This window comes from Plectropomus leopardus, chromosome 20, assembly GCF_008729295.1.
Source record: "Plectropomus leopardus isolate mb chromosome 20, YSFRI_Pleo_2.0, whole genome shotgun sequence".
Lineage (NCBI taxonomy): Eukaryota > Metazoa > Chordata > Actinopteri > Perciformes > Serranidae > Plectropomus > Plectropomus leopardus.
The window spans coordinates 6,866,598-6,891,890 of NC_056482.1; the positions used below are offsets into that span (position 1 = coordinate 6,866,598).

The 25,293-nt window shown below is 39.1% G+C and overlaps 1 protein-coding gene across 1 annotated transcript; it reads right to left on the bottom strand.

The window, feature by feature from the left end:
* Window positions 1-11,219: 11,219 nt before the first annotated feature.
* On the bottom strand, window positions 11,220-21,774 carry zgc:63972 (protein CutA homolog). The gene is made up of 6 exons (XM_042509801.1): window positions 21,478-21,774; window positions 20,819-20,967; window positions 18,707-18,766; window positions 17,619-17,664; window positions 17,469-17,518; window positions 11,220-12,030 (listed from the first exon to the last, which is right to left on the bottom strand). Exons 1-6 carry the CDS (start codon window positions 21,580-21,582, stop codon window positions 11,928-11,930), a joined length of 513 nt encoding a protein of 170 aa, XP_042365735.1. The 5' UTR covers window positions 21,583-21,774; the 3' UTR covers window positions 11,220-11,927.
* Window positions 21,775-25,293: the final 3,519 nt, after the last annotated feature.

The window sequence follows — 25,293 nt, forward strand, 5'->3', positions numbered from 1 at the left end:
ACGCCCATCTGTCCAAGAAGCCCACCAAGCAAAAAGTGCATCTGTACCGGAGCTGTGCTGCTGTGTTGTTGTGCTGTCGCTCCGTGCACAGATGAAGTGCAGCAGAGGTGATGTGAAACAACCTAAACTGAAGGAGATACTGATCATGATTTCACCTGCGGGAACACGGATGAAATTGGCGACGGATGACAGGCAAGGTGTCACAACAACAGGAGTGATGTTTGAAGTGTCAGTAAATCATGAACAGCCAGGAAGCCACAACAACATGATGTTTTGTCTTCCTCTACATGCTACTGTGCGACTTGGAATTGCATTTTAAAACTTGGTATTTTTGCAAAGTCATTCAAACAAACTCCAACTGTGGAACTCAGGAACAAGGCTTCTGTTTTTAGAACACACAGAAGGTAATCACGAACTGCTATTTCAATCTTCAAGGAATACTTTACCCACAAAACAATTTGTAGATCAGTTGCTCAGCTCATGTTACACTGAATTTGTGCAGAAAACGTTTGTTTTTCTCCGTAACCTCCACAGTGAAAGAAGAATCCAAAATGAAGAAAATTTTTAATGAACTGGAATAAAAGGAGTCCACATTTAACAATATCTTAAAAACATCTGCTTACAAACTCTCACACAGTTTATGCAGTATTATCCAAGTCTCATTTATCCAATCAAACACATTCTAATACCAAGTCATCAAATATCGCTGCTTGGTCATTGCTGTTCACGTCTACATATGACGTAGTAGGAAACCTCCTACGTCTGTTGTTGACATTTTGGGACAGCAAATGCATTGTGTCTTTTCAAATTACACTTCCAATTTCACAGAGAATGTACAGTTTCTGCTCGTTAGATGTATACAGTCTTTAAATAAACTTACTTTGATAAAATACCTAATTTTTACTTTTTTTCCTTACAACAAAAGCATGTCATTGGGAAGCGAAATGCTGGCTTCCAAGTCAAAGTAATGGTTTTGTTGAACCCATCCACCACCCCTCCTGCCTGCCCTACAGAGACTTTCCAGCTTATTTTTATGTCATTACTGGCAACGTTTCCAAGTGGCACCATCCAGTAGTGTATCATACTGCTGCAACAGGTTTTGCATTCTCAATTAATACTGCCCGCTGGTGTATCATACCGTAGTGGTAGGTGGCTTGTGGCTAGATTGTCCAAGGCTGAAATCCCTGACCAGGCAGCAGTAAAAACCTACTTTTGATGGGTCAACTGGAGGATTTAGGGGTATCTATTGGCAAAAAAATGGTACATAATATCCATATCTATGTATTTTTTGGGGTTCTTTTTACCAAAAAAATAAGAATGGTTTGAGTTTTGAGTTGAGTTTTCATACCTTAGATTTAGTCGCCAATATTTACATACCAAGCAAGTTATGTGGAGCACACCAAACACTCGCTTTACATAGGACCATTTGTAACGTAAGTTCTGCATGCTTGGCACAAAGGACAAGTTTCAGCTGGTTGCAGTCTGCAACCTTACCACTAGATGCCACTAAATCCTACACACTAGACCTTTAACACCTCTGAATGTGAGAAGCCAGCCTAGGCAATATAAGATCACACATGCTCCAAATCAATGCGTGATACTTTTTATGCAGAAGTGCTTGATATGGTAAGTACTGAGCATACGGCTGGATAAATGAGACTTAGATTATACCACACGAGTTGCTCTTGAGTTTGTAAATGGATGTTTTGATATAGTTTTGCTGTTGTTTAACACTGCCTCCTTTTACTCCAATTCATCAAAACCAAAAATGAAGATCTAATTTTTTCATTTTGGTGAATAATGTTGCAGTGCCCTTGCGGTCTGACCAGCAAAGGACTCACAATAAAATGGTCTTGCAACAAATATTTTCACTGTTGCCAACTTTGCAGACAGGAGACATAAAATAGCAATAATAAAGGAGCATATATGCTCCCATATTTAGATGAGTAAAAAAAATGCTTATAGTGAGGGCCATCATAAATAGAGGACTGAATTGCCAAATTGTTTCAAGTTAAGCTTGCAGAGAAAATGTCACAGACAGATACTCACTACGTTCCAAATCACGTACTTTTTCATCCTACTTTCAGTACATACTGCAGCTGCCTTTACAAAGAACCTCCTGTTGTATGTAGTATACATTTAGTTAGGACATACAGCTTCGTCATGTTATTGTGCCTTGAACTTTGACCCTCTTGCCCATATATTCCTTTGCAGTCCGTAATTCAAAAGGGAAAAAAAGATGTGATTTGGAACACAGCAGATGGTAATGTTTTCACTTAACGTTACTTTGGAGATACAACAAAACGCCATTTGCCGAGCTCCCCAGAGTCTGAGGTCAACCCACAGAGCTCTGCTGTTGTTACTTTGCACTGCATGTGACTTTTAACTTATAACTGCCTACACTGTAAATCCTGACATGCATTACACTTGAATGTACTGTTATCTTTCATCGGAGCTGTCATCTGTCTGCCACTCGATGTGATGTATCTTCTCCTGCACAGAGGATTGTGGGTCAGAATAGCAAGAAAAGTATGCTGTCTTACACACTGCAAAATGTGACCAGATGCAGCAAAAAATCTAAAAACTTAATTTTAGATACTTTGCATTGGGACGTCTTTTTCTGGCTTACTGTTTAATACGGGTATCCAGACGCACTGAAAATTCACCCTTTCATTGGTGTCACTGTGGTATGTGCAAATATGGTGGCTGTGTGGTTTTTATGCATGACAGAGCTTCATCTCACAATCTGAAGTCATGCAAGAATGAATACTGTATCTTTCCATTTATATTGTAATGGACAGATTTTCTGCCCAAAGCATTTTGGGCTTAGATCCGCTCTACCCCCTTCCAAAACAAAACAAAACGACAAAAAAAAACAAACAAACCATGAATGGGTGAATAAATGCATAGTCACCTCAGGTAGTTGTTTACTTGTTGAATGATGTTGCTGATAAAAAAAGACTGCGAATGAGAAGCCTTAAACATCACTCAAGCTGTGTGTCAGAACTATTCCAAATCATAATTTCCAGGTAGAAGATCCCAGGCGTCACATGCATAAAATGAATCATTTTTAGCCACATTAAAAAAAATAAAATGAAAAAAAATCAGTTTTAGTGTGCACCATACTTAAGATATTTTCACCACTATACCGTGCTGTCAGACAGCTTTTTCCGACGGGGTACTGAAGCCCCGTTATCTCAGAGCCATAAGACTCCATTTGCAAAATAATTTTACCTCGCAGAACACCGAAGTTGCTGGTCTACCACTGCCTCAATTGGATAGTTTTTAGCCTCCTAAAAAAAACCCACAATATCAGTTTGAGTGTACACTACACTGCAACTTAGGATGAGGCAGCTTTCTATAACCTTCCAATGAAGATTCAGAATTATGCATGATTACATACAGATGTAGACAAATCACAATAACTTCTGGGTAGAAAACCCTGTGACACGTGTGTCAAATGAAACAGCGCTGAGCAAACGCGGCCTCAATTATTTAGGTTTGAGCCACCATGAAAAAAAAAAAAATCAATATCATTTTAAGTAAGCTGGAGTCTGAATATTTTCACTACTTTCCCTTGCTGTCAGACATCTCTTTCCAAAAGGGAATTGAAGCCTTTATCTCAAAGCCACCAGACTCCACTGACAAAAAGAGCAATTTTATTTCACAGAACATGGGAGTTGCATTCCACTGCCTCTACTGGTTATCATGTAAGGTAAAGTAGAAAATATATATTCAACATATTATGTACGGACTTGAAATAGAGTCAAAATAAAACTCTCATTATTTGCTCTTGTCAGATTTTCGTAGTTCTGCAGCTCACACTGAGCAGCCTTAATGAGTTTGGCGGTTGTGCAACAGAGGGAAAAAAAAGTTCTTATTATAATCCTGATTTGAAATGCCAGAATTATCACTGGTAGAGAAGTTAATCAGTGACCAACAATGATTTAAAATTATTATTTTTTTAACCTCCAGGTTAACATTTCATCCACTCTTATCAAATTAATTACATAACTAATGAAAGATGCATGCACTAGTTCCCAGCCCAATACCCAGCAGGATCGTCCTCATCACCAAGGACAACTATCAACCTCCACAGGCCAACTACAGCACATGCAAACACACACTTCCACTTCTCAACTAACCAAGCCACTTGCTTTGATCATTCACTCTTAAAATGCCATATATAATGAGTTCCCGTAGCACTCAGCATGTAAATTGCACTGTTTCTCCACAGAAGGACACTTGGAACAACACTTTATGTTGGAAATATCGACTATAACGAACAGCACAAACTGTTTTTTAGAGGAAAACAAGGATCCACGCCAAAGTAGCACAAGCTTTGTCATTGTATCTAGGTCAGAGGGATGCAATATTCTCCAGTCCATATGTACTTTCACAGCTGTGCTTTGGATGGGAGGCAGCCGTAGTAGCAGGAGCTACTCCACCTTAATGTACTCCTTCCAGCACTGCCATATGGAAAAAGGTACACCTCCTGGTTTTCCACAATCACAATCATCACGGTTATCACCTCTTATAGCACAACACATGTACTAATGGGAATACATATGAGGGAGAGAAATACACAAAAAGGAACATGCACAAATGGATCCAGAGAGGGAGAATGGGAGAGAGAGAAGCCAGGGAAACAAGAGAGAGAGAAATAAGAATGTGTCAATTAACAGTGAAAGGAGGAGATGGATAGATGGATGGTCTCATTTTGCCTTTACCTGACAAGGAATCAGAAGCCATGCTCTCTTGCTGCTGCATCTTGAATGCTGGCTCCAGTGTGAGACTGTGTGTGAACGTGTGTGTGTGTGTGTGTCCACAAGCTTACAGAGTGTGAGCAAGCCAGCACGCCTCACTGTGTGTTTTGATGACGGAGTCCGCGTAGCAGCTCGGGGAGGGAGCGAGCGAGCGGGTGAGCAACAGAGCCAGGAGGAAGGTATGGGGAGAAGGAATGGGCTCCTTCATTACCTCACCAAAGTGTCTCCAATCTCACTCCCAATTTCTCTCGTTCCCGTTCACATTTTCTGCGAGTGTGCGCGCCTTAAACGAAACACATGTACTGCAGATGGTGATTTATGAGGTGCACAGAGGCAGGCAGATGGGAGGAGCGTGAGGAGGGAGGGTTGGAGAAGAGGAGGTGCTGAGGAGAGGAAGAAAGCAATCACCTTGTAGTATAGGCTTACTCACTCAGGCACTTGAGCCTTTACTCTTCCCTCCCTTCCATGTAACCTTGCAACGCAGAGCGCTTAGCCAATTCAAAGCTTACATGTACCACAACATCAGTTTGGCTGTGTGTCAGAGATGTTATCTTTAGAGAATTTGCTGCCAGTTTCAAAAAGCCACCATGGCTACATAACACAGAAAAGAAATCCACACACTATTAAAACTCTCAAAGCTCACGAAATGTGCAAAAAAATTAAGTGCACGCCAACATGTTACATGTTGTCAGTGAAAATGAAGCAGAGTCCATCTTGCTTGTAGTTGGAGATAGTTCATAATGTTGCCCTTCACTGCTTGTGAGATGGATGACACGTCGTTCTTTCTTCAGTTGATTAAAACCCGAGCCATTAGGTGGCACCAGGTCTGTTATGCAAATTTAATCAGCGGTTTATAATGTGAGGAATGTACTGTTTCCAACACGGTGTAATTATGCATGCCTGCCTACATGCATGTCATTGTGCACGCCTGGACACCCTTTAAAAGGACAATGACTTTTTCCATGGATTTCAGAGGGTCCTACTCACCATCAAAAACAACTAATGTGACACTTTTTGGGCTAATTATAAACCAGATCACCAGAAAAAATGTCAGCATTGTATGTTTCTACATACCAAGGATGTGTTAAATTTGTATGTTTCATATGCTGAAACTTTGTGCTTTTTACGTTTCAGTTTTTTTTTGTGACAATGCTGTGCTTAACGTGGTTTGATTTAGACACAAATACCACTTGGTAAGGGTTAGGGAAAGTGTTTTGGCTGAAATGACCTGGTTTGATAGCCAAAACACATCTGGAAATATCCCGATTTCCAAAATAAAATATATCCAAAAGTCTTTTTTAATGAATTACACTGTTTTGCTGCCATGCACAAGGCTGGAAATGTCAGAGTTAATGTTACGAAAACATAAAAAACAGAATGTTTGGCTTAAAATACCTGGTTTGGTCACCACACACATTACTGGAATGCTTCCAGATCTCGTCATAAAAAATATCAGGTTTTGTCACTGAAAACATGTCTGGAAATGTCTCAATATCATGGGGAAAAAAGACAAGGTTTAGTTGCCAAAAATGCAGCTAAAAACATCCTGACGTCTCCTCTGAAAATATCTGTTTTATCATCACAAACATGGCTGGAAATGTCTAGATGTCTAATTGAAAAATACTTGGTTTGGTCTCTACAAACATGGCTGGAAATGTCTGGATGTCTCACTGAAAAAATACCAGGTTTTGTTGCTAAAAACATGACTGGAAATGTCCCAATCTCTTCCCAAAATTCCCTGGTTTGGCTGCTGCAAACACAGCTGGAAATGTCCCTTTATCTGGTTAGAAAGAAATACCTGGTCACTTTTGAAATTTTGATATGATGTATGAAATGTGTAAATATAACATATTAGTGGTTTGTAGAAACACAAACATTTTATTCTGGCGACTGGACTGCAGTGCTAAAAAATTGATGTAGTGAGTAATTGGTCAGTTGGCTGTACCACTTGGCATCACTTCAAAGTCCAATGTCCGTTTTTAGAGCTGCCCATCTTGAAAAGGTCATAGCTATTATCCTCCTTCTTCTCTGCTGTTTGCCCTCAAAGTTTATGTCATTGTTTCTCAATGTTACTCTGCTCATTAGGCATGAAGTTCATCTTTCATATAGGCTTTTCATTTTTTCATTAGCTTTTTTACCATTGAATGTAAAATGAGAGCAAAATTTTGCCAATCAACACAGCTAAAAAACACTAAAGATGGACGTTAAAATGGCTACATTGTGACAAGTGGATCATTGCTTTGGTAAATATACAAGTCCACTCTCAGCCTCTTTAGAAATTCCATCTTGGTGTATGAGGGCATATTATTTAATGCGCATTTCACTTTTTCACTCTTGAGAATGCAGAAAAGATGTAATTTTATTCTAAAATATGCATTGATATTAAAAAAAGTAGATCATCTGCCCTTGGAAGCAGATCTGGGATGCTGTGTAATCATGTTGCACCTCCCTAGGAAAGAGCAGTTTTCTCTCTCAAGTGGCTCCTCCCAGCCCATCAGTAAACTGTCTGCTGCTAAAATATTCCCTCTACCTACTGCACAATGTATTCACCATGCTCCAGCTACTTTTAGTGGCAGAAGTTTAAAACGGAGGAACAAAAGCCATGAATGGTGGATGTTTTAAACACTAACCACCAGGAATCTCTATCTCATGCAGATGATATGGGTTTTAGGTATTATTTCAAATATGCTGATTATGCAAAAATAAATAAGTAAGAAAACAAGAATACCCTGCAAACATATTAAGCAAAAATCTAAGTATTTCATGTCCAAAAACTAAGATGGGAGAGTACTTATTAAGTCTGACCCATAAAAGGAGAGAGGAGGCTGAATAACACTCCAAAATCAAGCGCAATTTTGGAGATAGAAAAATAGCACAGCCATTTCACAGGGGTAGCTTGACCTCTGACCTCAAGATATCTGAATGAAAATGGGTTCTGTGGGTTCCCATGAGTCTCCCCTTTGCAGACTTGTCCACTTTATGCTAGTACCTTGCAGTAATTTGTCTGTTATGCAACTCCTAATCAATCCTAAACTGTTACACAATTTAATCCAACTATTGTAATCCTGTGATTAATCACAATTTAAAAAATCAATCACTGGACAGCCCTATATATAAAAAGTTATAAATACTTTGAATACTATTGTCAGTTATTTTGTCTACTTTTGTCATTAACATGCAGCTTTAAAAACACTGACTTCCGTACCTTGATTTCCTTTCACTTTGTTGATCAGCTTTCTGTCAGGGGTTGCACACCATGTTATGTTGTGCTTGTTCATCTGGAGGGGGATCACTGAATGTCTGCAAGAGAAAAAAATGGATCACTTACAGAAACAGAAATTGATATAGAATTGATTGCCGAATATATTGTTAAACACACAAAATGATGAAAGCAGCAGCATGTCTTTGCAGGTTTGACATAAATTGTTTAAGAGTCTTCTGAAGTGCAGTGAATAAATTTGTGTGTCTGTGTAAGTGTTTGAGTTCCTAACTTGACCCAAACCTGAGTTGGAGGAATATTGGACAAAAGTGCAGGACAATTTTTTAAAAGCTACACAATGTAAACTGAAGAGAAAGCCTTGTTTTTATGTGCTGAATGGATGTAATGTCAAAAACGTTGCATTTGCAGACTGTTTCTCTTTGATTAGTGTTATTTTCCAACAGCTGCAATGCCAAAGTATACACACAAATTAATGATAACTGTTAGCTCCCCATCCTTGATCAGATAACTGTATTTGTGTGTGTGTGTGTGTGTGTGTGTTATTATCCCCAGTTTATTGGATTTCTCAGTGGGAGCATGCTATCATCAGCGTCTGTTTCTTACAGCTTATTCTTAATTATCCTGTTCCTAACTCTGCATCCCATGGAGAATTTAATGACACACAGGGAGGAAAAAGAGGCAGCCATATGTTTCTGTGTTAGATAATATTAATAAAGAAATGTATGGTATTACTTTAGCTGCCTCTACCAATTAGGATTTGACTGAATGTGCTGCACAGAAGTCGTCTTTACAGAAGTACAGAGAGATTCAGTCGAAAATAATTAATAGTCAGTAAGAGAGATTCAAAACTGAAAGTGATTATTTAGAGAAGTGAAAACTAATTACGCGTCCATTGATGTTGGTAGTATTTGGCAATAATAATAATGCCAACTTATGAGAAAGACATTGTACAGTTTGTGGAATTTACCTTCATGCTAGTTCACTGTATAAGACTGAATATTATTTCATAAAGGAGAAAAGCTGCTCCAGAACCGTTTTTAAATTACTTCTTGGTGGGTGATTGTCTTTTTTAAATACAGAATTGGACAAAAAAAACCAAAAAACTGAATATATTCAAAAGGATCCACATGTGTATGTATGGTAACGGTGTGTTTTTTAAAAGTATTGAAACATCACCATCTAGTGGACATTTAATCAAATTGCAGGTTGCTTTTCATTATTTGCAATATTTATTTAGTGTCATTCATTCATTAGTCGGCCATATCTACTCACAAAGGCATACAAGTACCCTCATGTAATTATGGCACATTCAAACATTGCTTACACACACACATTGAAGTGAATAGGTACGTATGCACTGAAGTGACAAACACACCCCCATGTGCACACACTGCCACCCAAATGGCCTGATCTCCGGACCTGATGGAAAGGATTATTTCGGCTCCACAGACACAACACCCAACTAAACCGTGTCTGCAGTTCCTTTGTTGGGGCCTCATGCCGGAAACACTTTCTGCAGACTGAGGCTTACTGTGTGTTTTTGTTAAACGAGGTAAGCACGCACAGCTGACCTGTGAAACTGCAAATATGGCATGCTTTAACTAGCAGATTTGTCACAATTTAGAATATTAAAAAACCTTTTGGATTGTAATTAATTAAACCTCTGCGGCCATGTATCATATCTCTAATGCATATTTGTGAAACCCAGATAACGAGACCTGTGATGCTCTCAAGATGAGCAAGTGCAGCCACGAGCTGATTAACAAATTACTTTGTTTTTGTGATTCAATTTAAGTTTTTATTTTGATAGATTTCTCCTGTGGAGATCAAGGATGTGTTATTCAGGGGAGACCTGCTCTGATCAGCATCAGTTCTTCATGATACAAACAAAACAAAGACAGATTTCATAATTACTGTGTTACAAGTGAGACAGGGTCAAGCTGTACAATAACACCAAGTGCTGTCGATCATATCTGTTTGCTAATTTATCCTCAGTGGTACTATGCAGCTTTATGCAAGGTTATACAAGGTGGTAGAGAATGTTTTATTAGTACACGCTGAGCTAACCTGGAGGAAAGCAGGACTGAAATTCAAGTCCTTCACTTGCAAATACAGTACACAAGGTAAACAGTTGTTTGTCGCCTACCAATAAAGGAAATCTCCCACAGCCTGACAGATCAATAATCTATTGATCTGTATGTGCATGTAGATTGCTCTGACTTCCTGTTTTACTGAGTGCTGCTGATCAGGTTTCTCTCTCTGAAAGGCCTGAGTGTTTTTAAAAATGGCTTAAAAAATATTTCAACGTTCAAATTCACAACAATAAATCCTAAAAGGTAATATTATAGCATGGACAATGTTAGGTTCAATAAAGGGCAGTTCATATTTGTAATGTAATGATTACCCAGTTATTATATAGTTATCAGTATAGGCATACAGTCAGTACATCCCAGCACAACAAAAAATTGTGTTAAAAGACAGCCATAAAGGCAAGCATTAAAGGGACAGTTCACCCTAAAATAAAAATTACCTATTTTTCCACTTACCTGTAGTGCTATCTATGAATTGATATTATTTTGGTGTGAGTTGCAGAATGTTGGAGATATCAGTCGTAGAGATGTCTGCCTTCTCTCCAATATAATGGACGGCACCCGTCTTGTGGTGTTTAAATTTAAAAAATAAATAAAATAAAACATTTGAAAAGCTCAACAGCAATGTCTCTTTCCAGAAATCAGGACCCGGTTACTCAAGATAATCCTCAAACCTTACACGTAGGAACTATTTTCTCCTTACCTGATATCTCCAACATTTGGCAGCTCCCTGCTAAACTATCTGGACTCATATAAAGCACTATGGGTAAGAGAAAAAAATTGTTGAAAAACCGCAGTGCGCTAAACTCGAAAAATCTCTTACAATGTAAAAAATATGCATTGCTGAGGCGATGATCAGAAAACAAAAAGAACACTGGCGCTCATAGAAAATTTCACTTATTTAATATAGGCAAAAAAATGAATGGAAACAGATGCCTTTCAGCCAAAGAGCCATCACTAGCATGACAAAACAAAACTGAATGGCAAATTAAATATACACAAGTGAGTTTCAAACCACAATCAAGATAGAGAATTCAAAATGAAGTGATAAGATCCAAATGTGAATGAATGAACTGCGAAAAATAAAGAAAATAAAATATGTATTTTTGTTTTTGGGATGAACTTTCCCTTTAATTTCTGGCTTCAAGAGTGATGTCATCTTCAATGAAAACATATGAAAAAAGCAGAACTAGAGAGCATGTACCATCAAATGCAAATACTTAAAGATTAAAGCTATTAGAGGAGAGTGTAAAATGTGATGAAGAAATAATTCATCATGCGATTTAGGCAAATAGAGTTATGATTCCTTTGCTAAGTCCATTATTTTCCCTAGTATGGACACCTTGGAGTGTATTATCTCACTCACACTCTGGTTTGAACAGGCTGTTCAAACTGTCACCCATTTAAAGGTTTGTTTGAGGTCAGTTTAAGCCATATTACTGTAGATCAATTTCACCAGTCAGAATTAACTGGGAACATCATGGTCACCTACAGCTTAATATACTTTTCTTTGTGTATTGACTTAAAACTTACCGGTCACCTGAGTCTGAGGTGTCCTGTTACGCACTGCTAACTGACACCTGCCAGTCAATCGGAGGCAAGTATTTTCTACGACTGTGGTCCAAAGCTCCCTGAAGGATTGAAATCAAATATCCACAATACATATTGGAATTTACATTGCAAAGTTCAGAGCAACAAAATGATTTAAATGTCATGTACTGAACCTTTTGTTCAACAGAGTGCTCTCTGAACCTTTCAATCCAAGCCTTCAAACAACAGCCTGTCTGCATGGCTCAGTTTCCTTGTTCGGCTGCAGTCCATGCAAAGGCTGACTTTAATTTTAATGATGTATCAGTCGTCTGGAATAGCTTCATCCATCCACTTCATGTAAGCCACGCTGCCGTCCTCCACCGCAAAGCTGAGGACTTCGGGGTTTGCATAGGGGTGGACAGACCTTGAAGGGACAAGAACACAAACATGCCAGATAGACAAACTCGTGAAGAAACTCATATCTGTTCTATGTAAGGATCATTCATTTGGATAGCATATTTTACTAACAAGGCAATTCAAAATGATTTCCATAAGACATACAGCCAGTAAGACTGTTAAATAAATCTGTGCTCTGCATAATTTTAGTTTATAGTTATAGTTATTTGTTCTCCATAATCTGTGCAAGTGGGAACACATAATGTGGAACAAAAGAGGCCCGAGAATGGAGCCTTGGTGAACTCCACTGCCTTTTTGTATGCGCACATTGCTCACATAGTCTCTGTTTAGTAATATGTAGTGGTCGACCATGCTGAATACAGAACAGAGATCTTATAATAAGACTGATCAGACTTTTTCACTGTCTTTGTTCAAGGAGATTTTATTCAAGACCTTTACAAGAGCATTTTCGTGCTTTGGTATGGTCGAAATCGAAAACAGCACGTTCAGTGATTTTACTTTAAAATGTCAGGTTTGATCTGGCCCTACAAGTGTTCATTATAGTGAGATGTCTAAATTGTTCTTTTTTAAGAGTGGCTTAATAACTACAGCTTTCAGCACCTGTGGGAAACAGCCTGAGAGTAGAGAAGTGTTGACTATTTGCAGGTCTGATTCCATGCAGTTAAATACATTAGTGAAAAAGCCTGTAGACAGAATATCAAGGCAGCAGGAAGAGGATTTCAAATGTTGCACAATTTTCTCCAAGGATATATTGTTTATGGGATCAAATGGCACCATGCTAATTTAATGAGGTTTAAGTGCATGGAAGGACAACACAGACTGAGACCCTATACCTAATGTGGAGGAAGTGACAGCTTGTCTAACTAGGCAAATTCATTGCATAATTTAGTGGATTAAAGTCTCAGGGCTACTGAGACAGGTTGAGTTTGTCAGACAGTCGACAGTAGTCAGATAAGGCACATGCATTATTATTGTTTGTGGCAATTACGAAGAAAATGTCTCTGACATCTATAAAAGATGTCATATTATCATTTCTGACTCCCTCTTTTGAATTTTTACCGGTGTGTTACTTCTCCATGGTACATTTTTTCCTACCAGAGACTACCTTAACCTTAGTGGGAGCAATTTTGGTTGCAGAACTGAACTTATGTACAAGATCATTGACTGAGACACAAACGGAGGCAGGCGTGGAGGAGAAAGCCTGAATGAATAATTCACTTCTTTTTCAAAATGTACTGTTTTGTGATTGAACATTTGAATGCACTGAGATAGTCATTTCAAAGAAAACACAGGGATGATCAGAAAGAGCAACATCAGTCACTTCAACCTTAGAAATGTTAAGAGCTTGGAGATGATGAAGTCCACAGTGTGCCCCTCACTGTGTGTGGGATCAGTCACATGCTGAGTCAGTCCATAGTTATACAGAATACAACATGGTCCTTTAGTGCAGTCCGAGAGGTTGTCGATGTGAATGTTAAAATCACAGTGAATGCAGATGATGCAGTTCAGCAGTATCATTCAAACTTTTGCACTGCTATTTGGGTAGTCTGTGGATGTTAAAGTATACAACTCGACATGAGGAATTTAACTGAAGAGCAATATGATAAAAGGAAGCAGATTTTCCAGAAGTTTGCACTGGAAAGAATTATTTAAAAATGACAAATACACATCCTTTCTTAGCTTCTCTCAAAAAAATGTTGTTGGGAGAGGTTGACTCAACGCTGCACTGTTATCCAACCAAGTTTCAGTTACAAACATTAAATCAAGATTGTACTTAATGATGAAACAATTAATAAACAATTAATAAAATGATTTGCCTGACAAAGACCTGACAAGTGTTCAAACATTCTTTGCCAATTAAGAGGTTTTATGTGAAGACAGACCAGTAACTGGTATGAAATTTGGTAATACTAGATTTATATGAGTGCATTTTGTTCCTTCTACTACTTATCAAAACAGGAAAAGCAACACGCAGAGAGCACAAAGACAGGAAACAAGGGAAAACAGATTGGTGTTACAGAATGCGCTTGGTTGGGGTGGAGGCAGACGACGTGCCAAATGACCAGGGGGCGAATTTAATGCCAGCATTAACCAGTGCTCCCATTCTATCAGTGAATCCCAAAGGGGAGAGTGAAGGGAGGAGGAATTAGGAGACTGATCCATGAGCTGGTTGTCAAAATGCTGACAGGAAGGCTGTGATGTTTTATCTTTGTCGTGTGTGTCAGTGTGCATCGTCTCAGGCCTGGCAGATGGGTGTCACAGGCTGAACCAAAAATGGTCCGTCAGTGCTTTAAAGGGACATTTCACCGCAAAATCAAAAAAATATATTTTTACTCTTACTTGTAGTACTGTTTAACAGCCTGGATTGTTTTGGTTTGAGTAATCAAGTTTTACAATAGAGATGTCTGCCTTCTCTTGCATATAATGTCAGGTTAGAAAGAAAGTAGTTCCTTCTTAGAATAAAGTCTGTGGATTATCTTGAGTAACTGGGTCATGATTTCTGGTAAGAGACATTGCTGTTTGGCTTTTGAATTTCTTTTAAGCACCACAAACTGAGTGGCATATAGTTCCTTTATATTCAAGAGAAGGCAGACATCTCTACGGCTGATATCTCCAACACTCCTAACTCACACCAAAACAATCTAAAGTGATAAAGAGCACTGCAGGTAAGAGGAAATATGTATTCTTGTTTTGGGGATGAACTGTCACTTTAATTCCAGATCTGCTTGGCAAGAGGCCACCTGCCCTGAAAAGGTGCTTGCGTCCCTAGAAGAGATTGAAGGTATCAATTTAGTTGATCCTTTTCAGAGCAGTGGTTTTGCTGAGCCATGTGTTCAGCGATAAAAGTCTGTAGAACCTTTTGATCCCTTTGTTGACCATTGGCAGGTCAACTAATAAAAAAATGGGCTTCTGGTTTGTCCAGACAGTTCGATGAAATCCCATCTAATCTCTGCAAATATGTTTGGCCCTCTCATGTAGAGTAATACCATTCATTTTGTTGTGTTTAGCTATCAGTAGGTTATTTCTTTCTTTTCTCTTTCTTTTTCAGCCTGAGTTACAGGTTGAATCATCTCTTTTTCCCCCATTCCTCCACACAAGACCCTTTCAGCTGAAAATGTATTAATGTTTTGAACCAGCTTTCCAGTTGTAATAACAGAGTGACTGTGGTCTGTCTTTATGTCCACCTTTGGTTGTTCACTAGACACCCTGGGTCTAAGTCAGCTGAGCTGTATCTATAAATTTTGCCTTCTGTGGGAGCACAGTCTCACTTATCCTCACGTTTTGCACTAAGATTATCCCGGCAGGTAGAAATCCCATTCATAGCACATGAAGTAGTTGGTTTTGTCTCAGTGAGTCTTAGGGAAGGTATAGTGTCAGAGATAGTGCTAGAGATAGCTGTCCATTTAAATCTAGTTGAGTTGAGAGGCGGAGTACATTGGCAGAGTGTTGTGGATTTTAAAAGACTTGTCCAGCATGGTAATCTCTTGTAACAGTTTATAACACTCTGTCTTCTTGATCAATTCTGATGTGCAGAGGCATAGTAGAAGAAGGTGGAAGGTAGATTTATTAGTCATTTTTTAAACAAAGTTTAAAAAACAAAATGTGTAAATAGTAAATAAATAAATGTGTAAACAGTGCATTACAAGGCACAATGCTGTTATTAAATCACTAAGTTACTGTTATTAATTATCTGACAAAAAGATTTAGTAGTTATAGGATAAAAGATTCAAACTTTTTAAAGCTTGAGACAAGAATTAAGAAGTAGAAAAAAAGATAAGGACAGAGCAAGTGAGAGAGCATCTGCACTGCAGCAAAGCAATAAAAGTTCCTATTAATTCCAATTATTTTCAACCTGGACTTTTCAGCCAAATTGCCACTTGCAATTGCCAAGTGCAATTTTCACAACTTGGCACATCAACAAGTCTAATAGTCTGATGCTGCAATCTGGCCAAATGAGCAGAAATGTAGATGATTAACACCTTATGCTTATGAGACGGTGTTGAAGTGGAATGAATTATTTCCAGTCGTGCATGTGTGAGATCAGTACAACATTCAAAAAGCCAAACAGCTACAAATCATTTTTAGATGAAGCAATAAAATCCTGCACTACTTCTTCCAATTACTCTTACACACAGCAATAGTAAATTAGGAGGCTTGGGATCAACGGCAATGCATTATGTAATATGCTTTTTATGAATAAAATGTGTTAACTGTTTGGTCAGAGTGACTGTTTCTACTGAACAGTGCAGTTTCACACTTATTGTCTTATTTGTTAAGATCTACGATAGAGTAATTCTAAGTCCACAGTAAGGCCAAAGTTGACAATAACTGCAATTAATCTCGAAAGCTACAGTTGGTAACTTTTATTTAAAAAAATACTTTTTCATATTACCATGAAAGCACTAAATAGTAGATAATCTGTTAAAAAAAAAAAAAAAAAAAAATTGTATTTCTCTGCCTACTCTAATGCTTTGTAGATTTTATAATAGCATTGCCGAATGTGAATGAAAACATCCAATCAGTGCCGAGTGTCTCTGATGTCTCTGATGCAACTGCATGTGAACTGCAGTCAAACTAGGCAGCACTGATCAATTATGAATCAAGATTTTGTTACTGCATTGCCTGTTTCTCGCCACCAAATAATGTCAAAAACATATTTTAGTACACTGTTTTGCTGTAAAATGAAAAAGTTTGTGACCCTTTTATGTTGAATACTGTTGGCCAGAGTAGCACCGCCTGCCAGCTGGTACAACTTTCTCATTTTACAGTTAAACAGTACACTAAAATATGTTTCTGTAAACATTTGAGGCATGAAATAGACAATGTAGCGACAGTATCTTGATTCTGACTTGATCAGCGCTGCCAGTATTGCTGTTGTAACTGTGAGACATAACTGAACCTCTGTGTGTGAGGATGCGGCACCTCATGAGATGTAGAGCACTTTAATGATATGTGGCAAATAGGTCTATAATATGGAAGAAGCACTTTGTTGTTAATGTTTTTTTTGGTGGTTGATGTTCTTTTTTATCTGATGATTGCTGTGTGGCATACGATAAATATCTGAAAACACTAATACATTTCTATCTTTCTGTCTTGTTTGACCACAGTTAATGGAGTGATTGACATGACTGACAGCTGAGTGAGAGACTTCTCAGCTTTGATTGGTTGTTGCTGACTGATTCTGGCGGACGCCATTAGAGGCAGTAAAAAAAGGAGGGGCATGACTTTTTCATAGACTGTCTTCCTCATGTGCCTTTGTCAGTATAAAATGACAATTTCAGCAAATATGACAGTTATTTTCATAAAGGTTACCAAATATAGCTTGAAAATATGTCTACAGCACTGTGTACAGCTGAAGCATCAAGTTAGTTTGAACTTTAAACAGTAATTTCATGTACAGTTTTCAACAATCTGAAATAACCATTACATAAAGCAACCTCTCACCTCACATAATCTATGACTTGCTGGATCCTGGAGGTCTTTGTTTTCACCAGCTGCAACAACAGTGACATTTCATCTTACACTTCTGCTCTCTATCTCAGCATGCCTGTTGAGAACATGTTTATCATAAAAGGACATGCTCAGTGAGCTTACCATAAGAACTTCGCTTGCGTCCTGGATTTCGCCTTTCCAAAAGTACCTAAGGAGCCAGGAAACCAAAGATGCGAAAAATGCACTTTCTTAGAGTAATAGTAATTAATATAATATAAATAATAATATAAAATAATAAGTAGGAAAAGAAAAATAATATAGCAGTCTGATGGGTTTAGAAAATTACATAACCTTATTGCAATGCAGCCTTGAAAACCAGGAAAAGACAACTTTTTTAAGACATCCATTGGCAAATACAACATTTACTCTAATAAACTGATATCAGTTAAGTATTGATTCATTGATAAAAGCCAAGCCAGTACCAGTACAATTCACAGTGCACAGCCTTTAAATTCAGTAAAAAAAAAAAAAAAAGCTTTCATGAAAAACTGTATTTTCCAAAAAGAACACAACAATCAAACCTTGCCCAACCATTTATTACAGCCACTGTGATTCACAGTGATACTGTCAAACTGTTGCAGACAGGCTTTCATTGTGTCAAGTGCAAAACTACCTCTCTGCCTTTTCTCCTGGGTTTGTGAAAGACAGCAAAACACAAACTAAAAAACCCAAACTTAACCATGTGAAAGGTCAAAAAAAATGTTAAAAGTGTGACTAACAAACAAATTCATCAAACACCTGCACTCACATGCTAAAAAGATCCTACCACATCCATCACCACACTCACCCCTGAGCTAATCCAACCACATCTTCTATTTTTAGGCCAAACCTTTGTTTTGTTAACAGGTTTAGTGCTGCCTCTTCTATTCCGTTAACCTCCATATCTGAGTTTTTCCTCCCTCTTGGGTTATGCATTAACACGAAAGCTGATCCATGCATAAAAACATATGGCCGCTTTGAAGGCTAACTGCAACTCAGTTCCTAGTGATGGGAACACTGATAAAAGCATTCACATGCAGCCCATTCACCTTGTGGTTTCCTAGGCAACCAGCTACGTAGGAGAGAGGAAAAAAGGACATATGTGTTTATAAGTGTCTGCACATGCGAGGGACATTATAACGAAGCTTGTGTTTGTGTTGGTGTCAGTAGGGTGCAAAGTTGTGTCAAGGTAGGGGGCAAATCTGATTTACATTGTGGAGGTCCTGGAGAGGATGTTAACACTGGCTGCCAGCCGCCTCTCCATGATCGCCCTGGAAAAAAAAACACAGAATGGTAGGGGAGTGTGGATGGAAACGGAAGGGGGTCGACATGGAAAGAGAGGAAAGAAAAATTAAACACTTCCAAGCCACCAGCTGTTTATCAATTACAGCGTGAAACTGAGCCCTTCATTATGTTGCTCTTCGAGCAAGCTGCGGGAAACGACTTTTATGCACTAAATTCGGGAAAAGATGGTAAACTTTGCTTTCTGCTGCCGCTAAGCTGATATTACAGTTTATCACCAGCTCAGTTGTGCTCCCCCCTTCTCCTCTAACCGGCGTCTCTGAAGGAGGCGATTTACATATCTGGCACCCGCAATGTGCGCCGCTACCTTCTGTCTTGACACGTGGTAAATAGAGCTCATTTACATGCAGCTAAAATGCCAACAAAGGAAATGAGAGTGCAAACACAGTGCTCTACCAGTAGTGGGTTTGACAGGACTGTATCTCTTCTCCAGACAGAAAAGTCAAACTTACTGTTTGTCTGGCAGACTGACTTTGAAATCACGTTCCGAACCAAATCCATAACAAGGCAGAGGAATTTAATTACCAGACAGATTAAAGGAATGGTTTAATTGTATGTGCACATTTGGGGTAAACGCTTATTGGTTTTATTACTGAGAGTTAAATCCGAAGATTCTCATGTCTGAATGGTGCATAAGAAGCTTGAACCAGCAGCTGGTTAGTCTAGCCTAGCATAAAGACTGGAGGCAGAGGCAAACAGGTGGCTTTGCTGTGTCCTAAGAGAAAAAAACAGTACTTCTCAAGCTCACTAATTAACATGATATACCTCATTTTCTTAATTTGTGCATGATGTGTTAAAAAATAACATATTATAGTTTTCTTGACCAGGTACAATAGCATACATAAAACTGACAGACAGTTTTTGGGAAGTCCAGCCCACCTCTACAAACCACTTGTAGAGGTGGGCTGGAACACATTTGACCACATATCTTTTGTAGAGGAATCTACAGTCATTTTCACATTTCCTGTACGATCATTTCTCAAAGTCATGTGAGAAAATACACAAAAATCTTGCAAAAATCTTGAACTTTTTCCTTACTTTTAGGATTAAATGCTTACCTCTGCATGGGACATGTGTAACACTAAAAAAATATTCTTCTTAAGTTAAGAGTTCTATTAAATTTAACATATTTTGGTGAAACTAGCAATAGTGGCATCACTGAGAGAAAATTACATCATTGAATTGTTTGAAGATAAAGTCAATTGCTAGATATTTTATTTTAGAACATTTTGTTTGTTTTAAAGCCTTCTCTGTTAAGCATATCCACCCTGATACACAAAAATGTGGGGAATCCTAAAAATGTACTAAAATCCCAGAAACCTCCCAAAATCATGAGAAGGTCCTCTAATCCTGCAAATGTCCTAAAATCCTTTAAACATCCTAAAATCCTACAAATGTCTTAAAATCTTAGAAACAGCCTAAAATCCTGCAAATGTCCTAAAATCCTAGAAACATCTTAAAATCCTGGAAACGTGCTAAAATACTGAAAATGGCCTTAAAATCCTAGAAACATCCTAAAATCCTAAAAATGTCCTAAAATCCTAGAAACGTATTAAAATCCTGGAAATGTGCTAAAATACTAAACGTCCTAAAATCCTTGAAATGTCTTAAAATCATACAAACTACTCAGGCTGCTACAACTGGCCCCTGGCATTGTCATTTTGCAAAAGTGTCCCCCCCAAGAAAAGCTTGTTAAGTATCCCTGCCGCTGGATTAGATGTTAGGAAGGACAGAGGGAAGCATGTCCCCCTTAATATTAAAAACATGTGCATTTGTTATTAGCAATGGCCTTTTATTTTGATGATATTAAACATATTGCCATCATAAACTGATGCATGAAAACTCCCAAGAATGAAGGAAATTCAGTGTTTGATACTCAAAATTTTCCGGGGGCTGACCCTAAGCCCCATGTTGCCCCCCCCCCCCCCCCCATATTCCAATATTGAGACAAAACAAGCTAAATAAACCTACACCCCTGCTGTACACTGCAAAATGTAACCTGCTGTGTGTTACTACTGTACCTGCCAATATCCTTGGCTGCCTGTTCATTGGGGCTGTTGATGAGGAGGACAGAGTGGTGGCCTGGAACATAGCTCCCTGTGACAGCTGAATGAAGCTGGACCCCGATGGACCACAACCCAGGATACATGGACACGGACAAGACCAAGAGCTGCAGAGAGGGTTGAGTGCAATAAGAAGGAACTCAAAGTGCTGACATTTCAAAGTTACCTAACAGATTCAAACTGTAAGTCCATGTTTGTGGCATCCCGGGATGATGTTTGTATCTGTCATAAATTATTTGGACATTTGGCTGTTTCATGTTATTTTATGTTTGGATGAGCTGAAGTTATAACTCAATTTAATTATCTGCTGCCCTCTGAAAGGATTGCCATGTTTGGATTGGATTCAGTATTTATCCTCTTATTATTTGGCACTGTCTGTCACAGATAAATGAGTATAGGCCTTGGCTTGGATGCAGTGACCAATTTATAATCTGTCCTACTTCTCTGCTCAGCACAGCAGCACAGCCAGACATGCGAGGAAATCCAACACAAATATGTCGGAACAAATAACAATTAATAACCATTTAGCATTTAGACTCGTTGTTATGGATTACTCGTGACTTTTCTGGAAGTTTTCGAGTGAAAAATGATTAAAACAAAGCCGGAACAGCTCTTACCAAACATGATATGAGCAGCACCGACCGAAAGACAGAGAGGAAGACGGCCTCTTTATGGCATCGCTGGAACAGCCACTCCATCCTGCTCGTGGCAACAAATGTCATTCCCCGAGTCCGGCTCGTGCAGATAACAAGAGGGACAAACTTCGTCCATAAAACCGCCGACACTTCTCCCCCCGGAAGATAATTAGTGTTCCGTCAGTTTTATAAGCATTCCCGCCGCGGTTAAACAGCTGCTTTGTGAGAGCGAAAAACGTTCAGAAAACTCATTACCTTGACAGAAGAAGTGCATTGTGTTGACAGGTAGTTTAGGTCGGACGGTCAAAGGCACAGATAAATCTCCGCGCCGTTCAATTGGTTGCTTGACACTTCCTGACACGCCGGCGACCAATAAAAATTGCCGCTTCACCTTCCGCTGGCCTGCCTCCGGGCCCGGCTCATAATCGGCTTTGGTGTCTTTACTATATAAACACAACTTAGTCCACCCTCACAGCGGCAATTTAACGCTGTGAGTGCACAAAATGAGAGGAGAGCAACATTGTTTTATGATTATGTTCTTCAACGGTGGAGATTGAAATAAACTACAGAGTTGTCATAAATTATAAACCCCACATTTAGCTTTTATGGACATATTTTTCTTTTTTTTATCTTGTCTGTGCTGAGGCCATGTAGGCATGGGTGGATTATGAGACAATGGGGCCAGGGGCGCACATATGCAAAGGGCCCCACCACCTCTCCTACATAGGAGTGAGACATACAGACTTTGTGGTGGTTTATGTCTCTTTGGAGTTGTTAAGCACCTTTTTGTGGTTTTGAGTCTTTCTATGTTGTTTTTTTGTATGTTTCTTTGAAGTATTTTTGTTAATTAACAGCTGTATTGTTGTCGATTGTACATATGAAGCATATAATTACAATTATATTTACAGACATGTAATTGCTTCCCTATTCTAGCATTATATGGACATGTTTTGAGGATTAGCCTAAGGCGTCTGTGTTGAAACAGATTTAAATTAATATCATAATAATGCATAGCATTCAAATACCTTATTATTTAAATGTGGAAAAAGAACATCACAAAATCAACAGTCTTCACAAAACTTTTAAACTCAGCAGCTAAACTATCACAAGCTCTTCAGTCACTGCAGTGAGTTGTAAAATTTTAAGACTTAGAGCTAATAGCCAGATGGTAAAATTTCAAAGACATCACTTATCTTAATGATATTAAAGTTTAAGGTGCAGTCCCTGTAAACTAATATAACTACTATCCGTCTTTTCAGAGAGGAAAAGAGAGTATTTGTTTTGAGTGGCATGTAGTAATTAACACACTGGCACCTGGACAAGACAGATGTGTGTTTGTTTTTCACACTGAAAGCGCTGATTACCCTGTAATAAGATGAAAACATGTGCAGATAAACAACACAGAAACAAGCACGTGCAAAAAGAAAAAAAGGCTCTTCATCCTCCTGTTTTAGGGAGTAAGACCAGTGATGCGCTGATCCTCTCTGTTGGCAAAAGGCCAATGACATGCAAACACACAGACTGTGCTGCACTCGGCACACACAACATTGCCACACACGGTGACTAAAGCAACTTTCTAGATAAGCTAAACAGAAAAGCCAAGGACCCTGCTGGGCTGCATGAGAATGAGGAGGATTCAGACAAACAGGAATCTTAAGGAAATATGAATAATTCAGAGGTGGATTGTTGAAGCGACAAACCAAACAGATACATTCTGCATGGCATACATGACATAGAAGTATGACGGCAAACTCAACAGAAAGACAGATCAGGAAAGAAAAATATTGATTAGTTGCATGGTCATAAGTTTGAATATTGGATAGGATGTGTGCTGACAGAAGTCGGTTCACAGCAGCTTTGGATTTTCAAAAGGGGATTTTGTGCAGGGTGTCCACATGGGGGAGTTGTGGGTCCATGCATTTCTCCGCTCATCCCCTCCTTCCATTGTGAATACATTGAATGCAGAGTGTTCATTTTGCATGTATAAAACTCTCATCGACTGAAATGAAATGTAAATGCTCCAACAAAGCAAGTTGCATGACTCATCCCATCCCTTTTTTTCTTGACCTCTTCCCTGCCTGCCTCTCCTACTTTGTTTTGCCTACCCCCCCCCCCGCCACCTCTCCTCTTTCATTGGAGACTGCACCCGATCACACAGCGAGCGGCAGGGGGCGCCACAGGCGTCACAGCTTCAGAACAAACCAATTTATTTCACAAGTTCACACGGGCTTCATTTGAGAGCCCATCAGAGAGCTCCAATAGAGCCACTTAAGCCACTGTTCCCTGACATGAAAGAAGGCAACCAAAATAGAGAGACAGGAAGAAAAGGCGAGGAGCCGGAGGAGAGGCGTTTGATCTGCTTGTTCTGGGGCATCACTCAGAGGGGTTCGCTCCCCCTAGGGAGCGCCGAAGCCTGTTTGTCCCTTAGAAGTCTAATGTGAAAAATAGGATAAATTTTATTTCTGTCTATGCCTCTTGTCTGTTTGTGTATAATGAGGCCACGAGGTCTACACTGAGAGCAGAGAGGAGAAAATGAGAGATGAAAAGGGGAAAGTACAGAGGCATCTGGCGAGAGGTGCTTTGCCTAATTCGCCATTAAACTGCAATTGTCTCTTGGTGGGATCAATGAAGTTGTCTTGAAATAAAATCTAACAGGAGAACAAAGAGGCGAGATAGAATGAAAACCCTTAAAGGAATAGTTCAGAGTTTCTGAAGTGGGGTTTAATGAGGTACATACCCACAGTGTATTACATACAGTAGATGTCAGTCTGCACTCCCCCAGTTTGGAGAAGCAGACTAGAGTCTGACATGGAAGCTAAGCAATGTACTGCTGTGGATCGGGGCCAGAAATAAAATGTGTTTTAGCCACCTAAAAAAAAGACACACCTAAAAAATATCAAGACCATCTTAAGTGTGCACTATGTGTAGAATATTTTCACTGCTGCACCTTGCCATCAGACAGTGATTTCCAATGAGAAAATTAAGCCATTACAGTGCTCTCATCAAAGCCAGACTCCATTGAAAAAAAACAATGCTGGGGTGTCAACAAAAACACATAGTTAGGATTAGGCAACAAAAGGATGTGGCAACCAATGCCTGGACATCAAAAAAGCATGATTGGGTTCAGGCAACAAAAGCACATCATGGTTTGGCTCTACATTTATATGGGAGGCAAACACTGGGCTCCTGCGTGAAAGTCCAGGGTTAGTGGGACCCATCCACCAAGCCCACCCTATAGGGACCTTCCAGCTCCTTATATTACATCGTTACTGGCAGCAGCATATCATACCACAGTAACAAGTTCCATCCGACCGCGTTACTGACCCACCCTTCTGCGTATCATACTAACGCACCAGATGCTGTATGGCCCATTGGTGCTGTACACTTCAATCTGGTCGTATTATAAACTGACACCGCCTGGCAGCATATCATATTGCCACAAAAGATGGATTTTGGCGTTGGCTGTAATCACTGACAAAGCAGCGGTACATGACAAAAAAGGGCCAGTTCTAATTCACCAAAGTCACACAGAAACATGAACCAACTAACTGATCAAAACAGAGGTAGACCAGCAGCTCCAGTATTCAGCGACTTAAAATCACTATTTTTGTCATCGGAGTCTGGTGGCTTTGATGAGAGCATAGATGGAGAACGGAAGCTGGTAACCTCCGTCAAAATGGGGTGTCAGATGGAAAGTTAGTGTTGAAAATAAAGCAAATACTTAAATCTATATTGATTATTTTAGATGTGACTTCTTTTAGGTGGCTAAAACATGTTCTGTTTCTGGACCCCACCCAC

Coding starts and splice junctions, on each gene's coding strand:
- zgc:63972 (XM_042509801.1), bottom strand. CDS start 21,582: ATGACATTTGTTGCCACGAGCAGGATGGAGTGGCTGTTCCAGCGATGC. Junction 17,519..17,618: donor ACGCAAGCGAAGTTCTTATG/GTAAGCTCACTG, acceptor CTGTTGTTGCAG/CTGGTGAAAACAAAGACCTC. Junction 12,031..17,468: donor CAAGTCATAGATTATGTGAG/GTGAGAGGTTGC, acceptor TGTCCCTTCAAG/GTCTGTCCACCCCTATGCAA.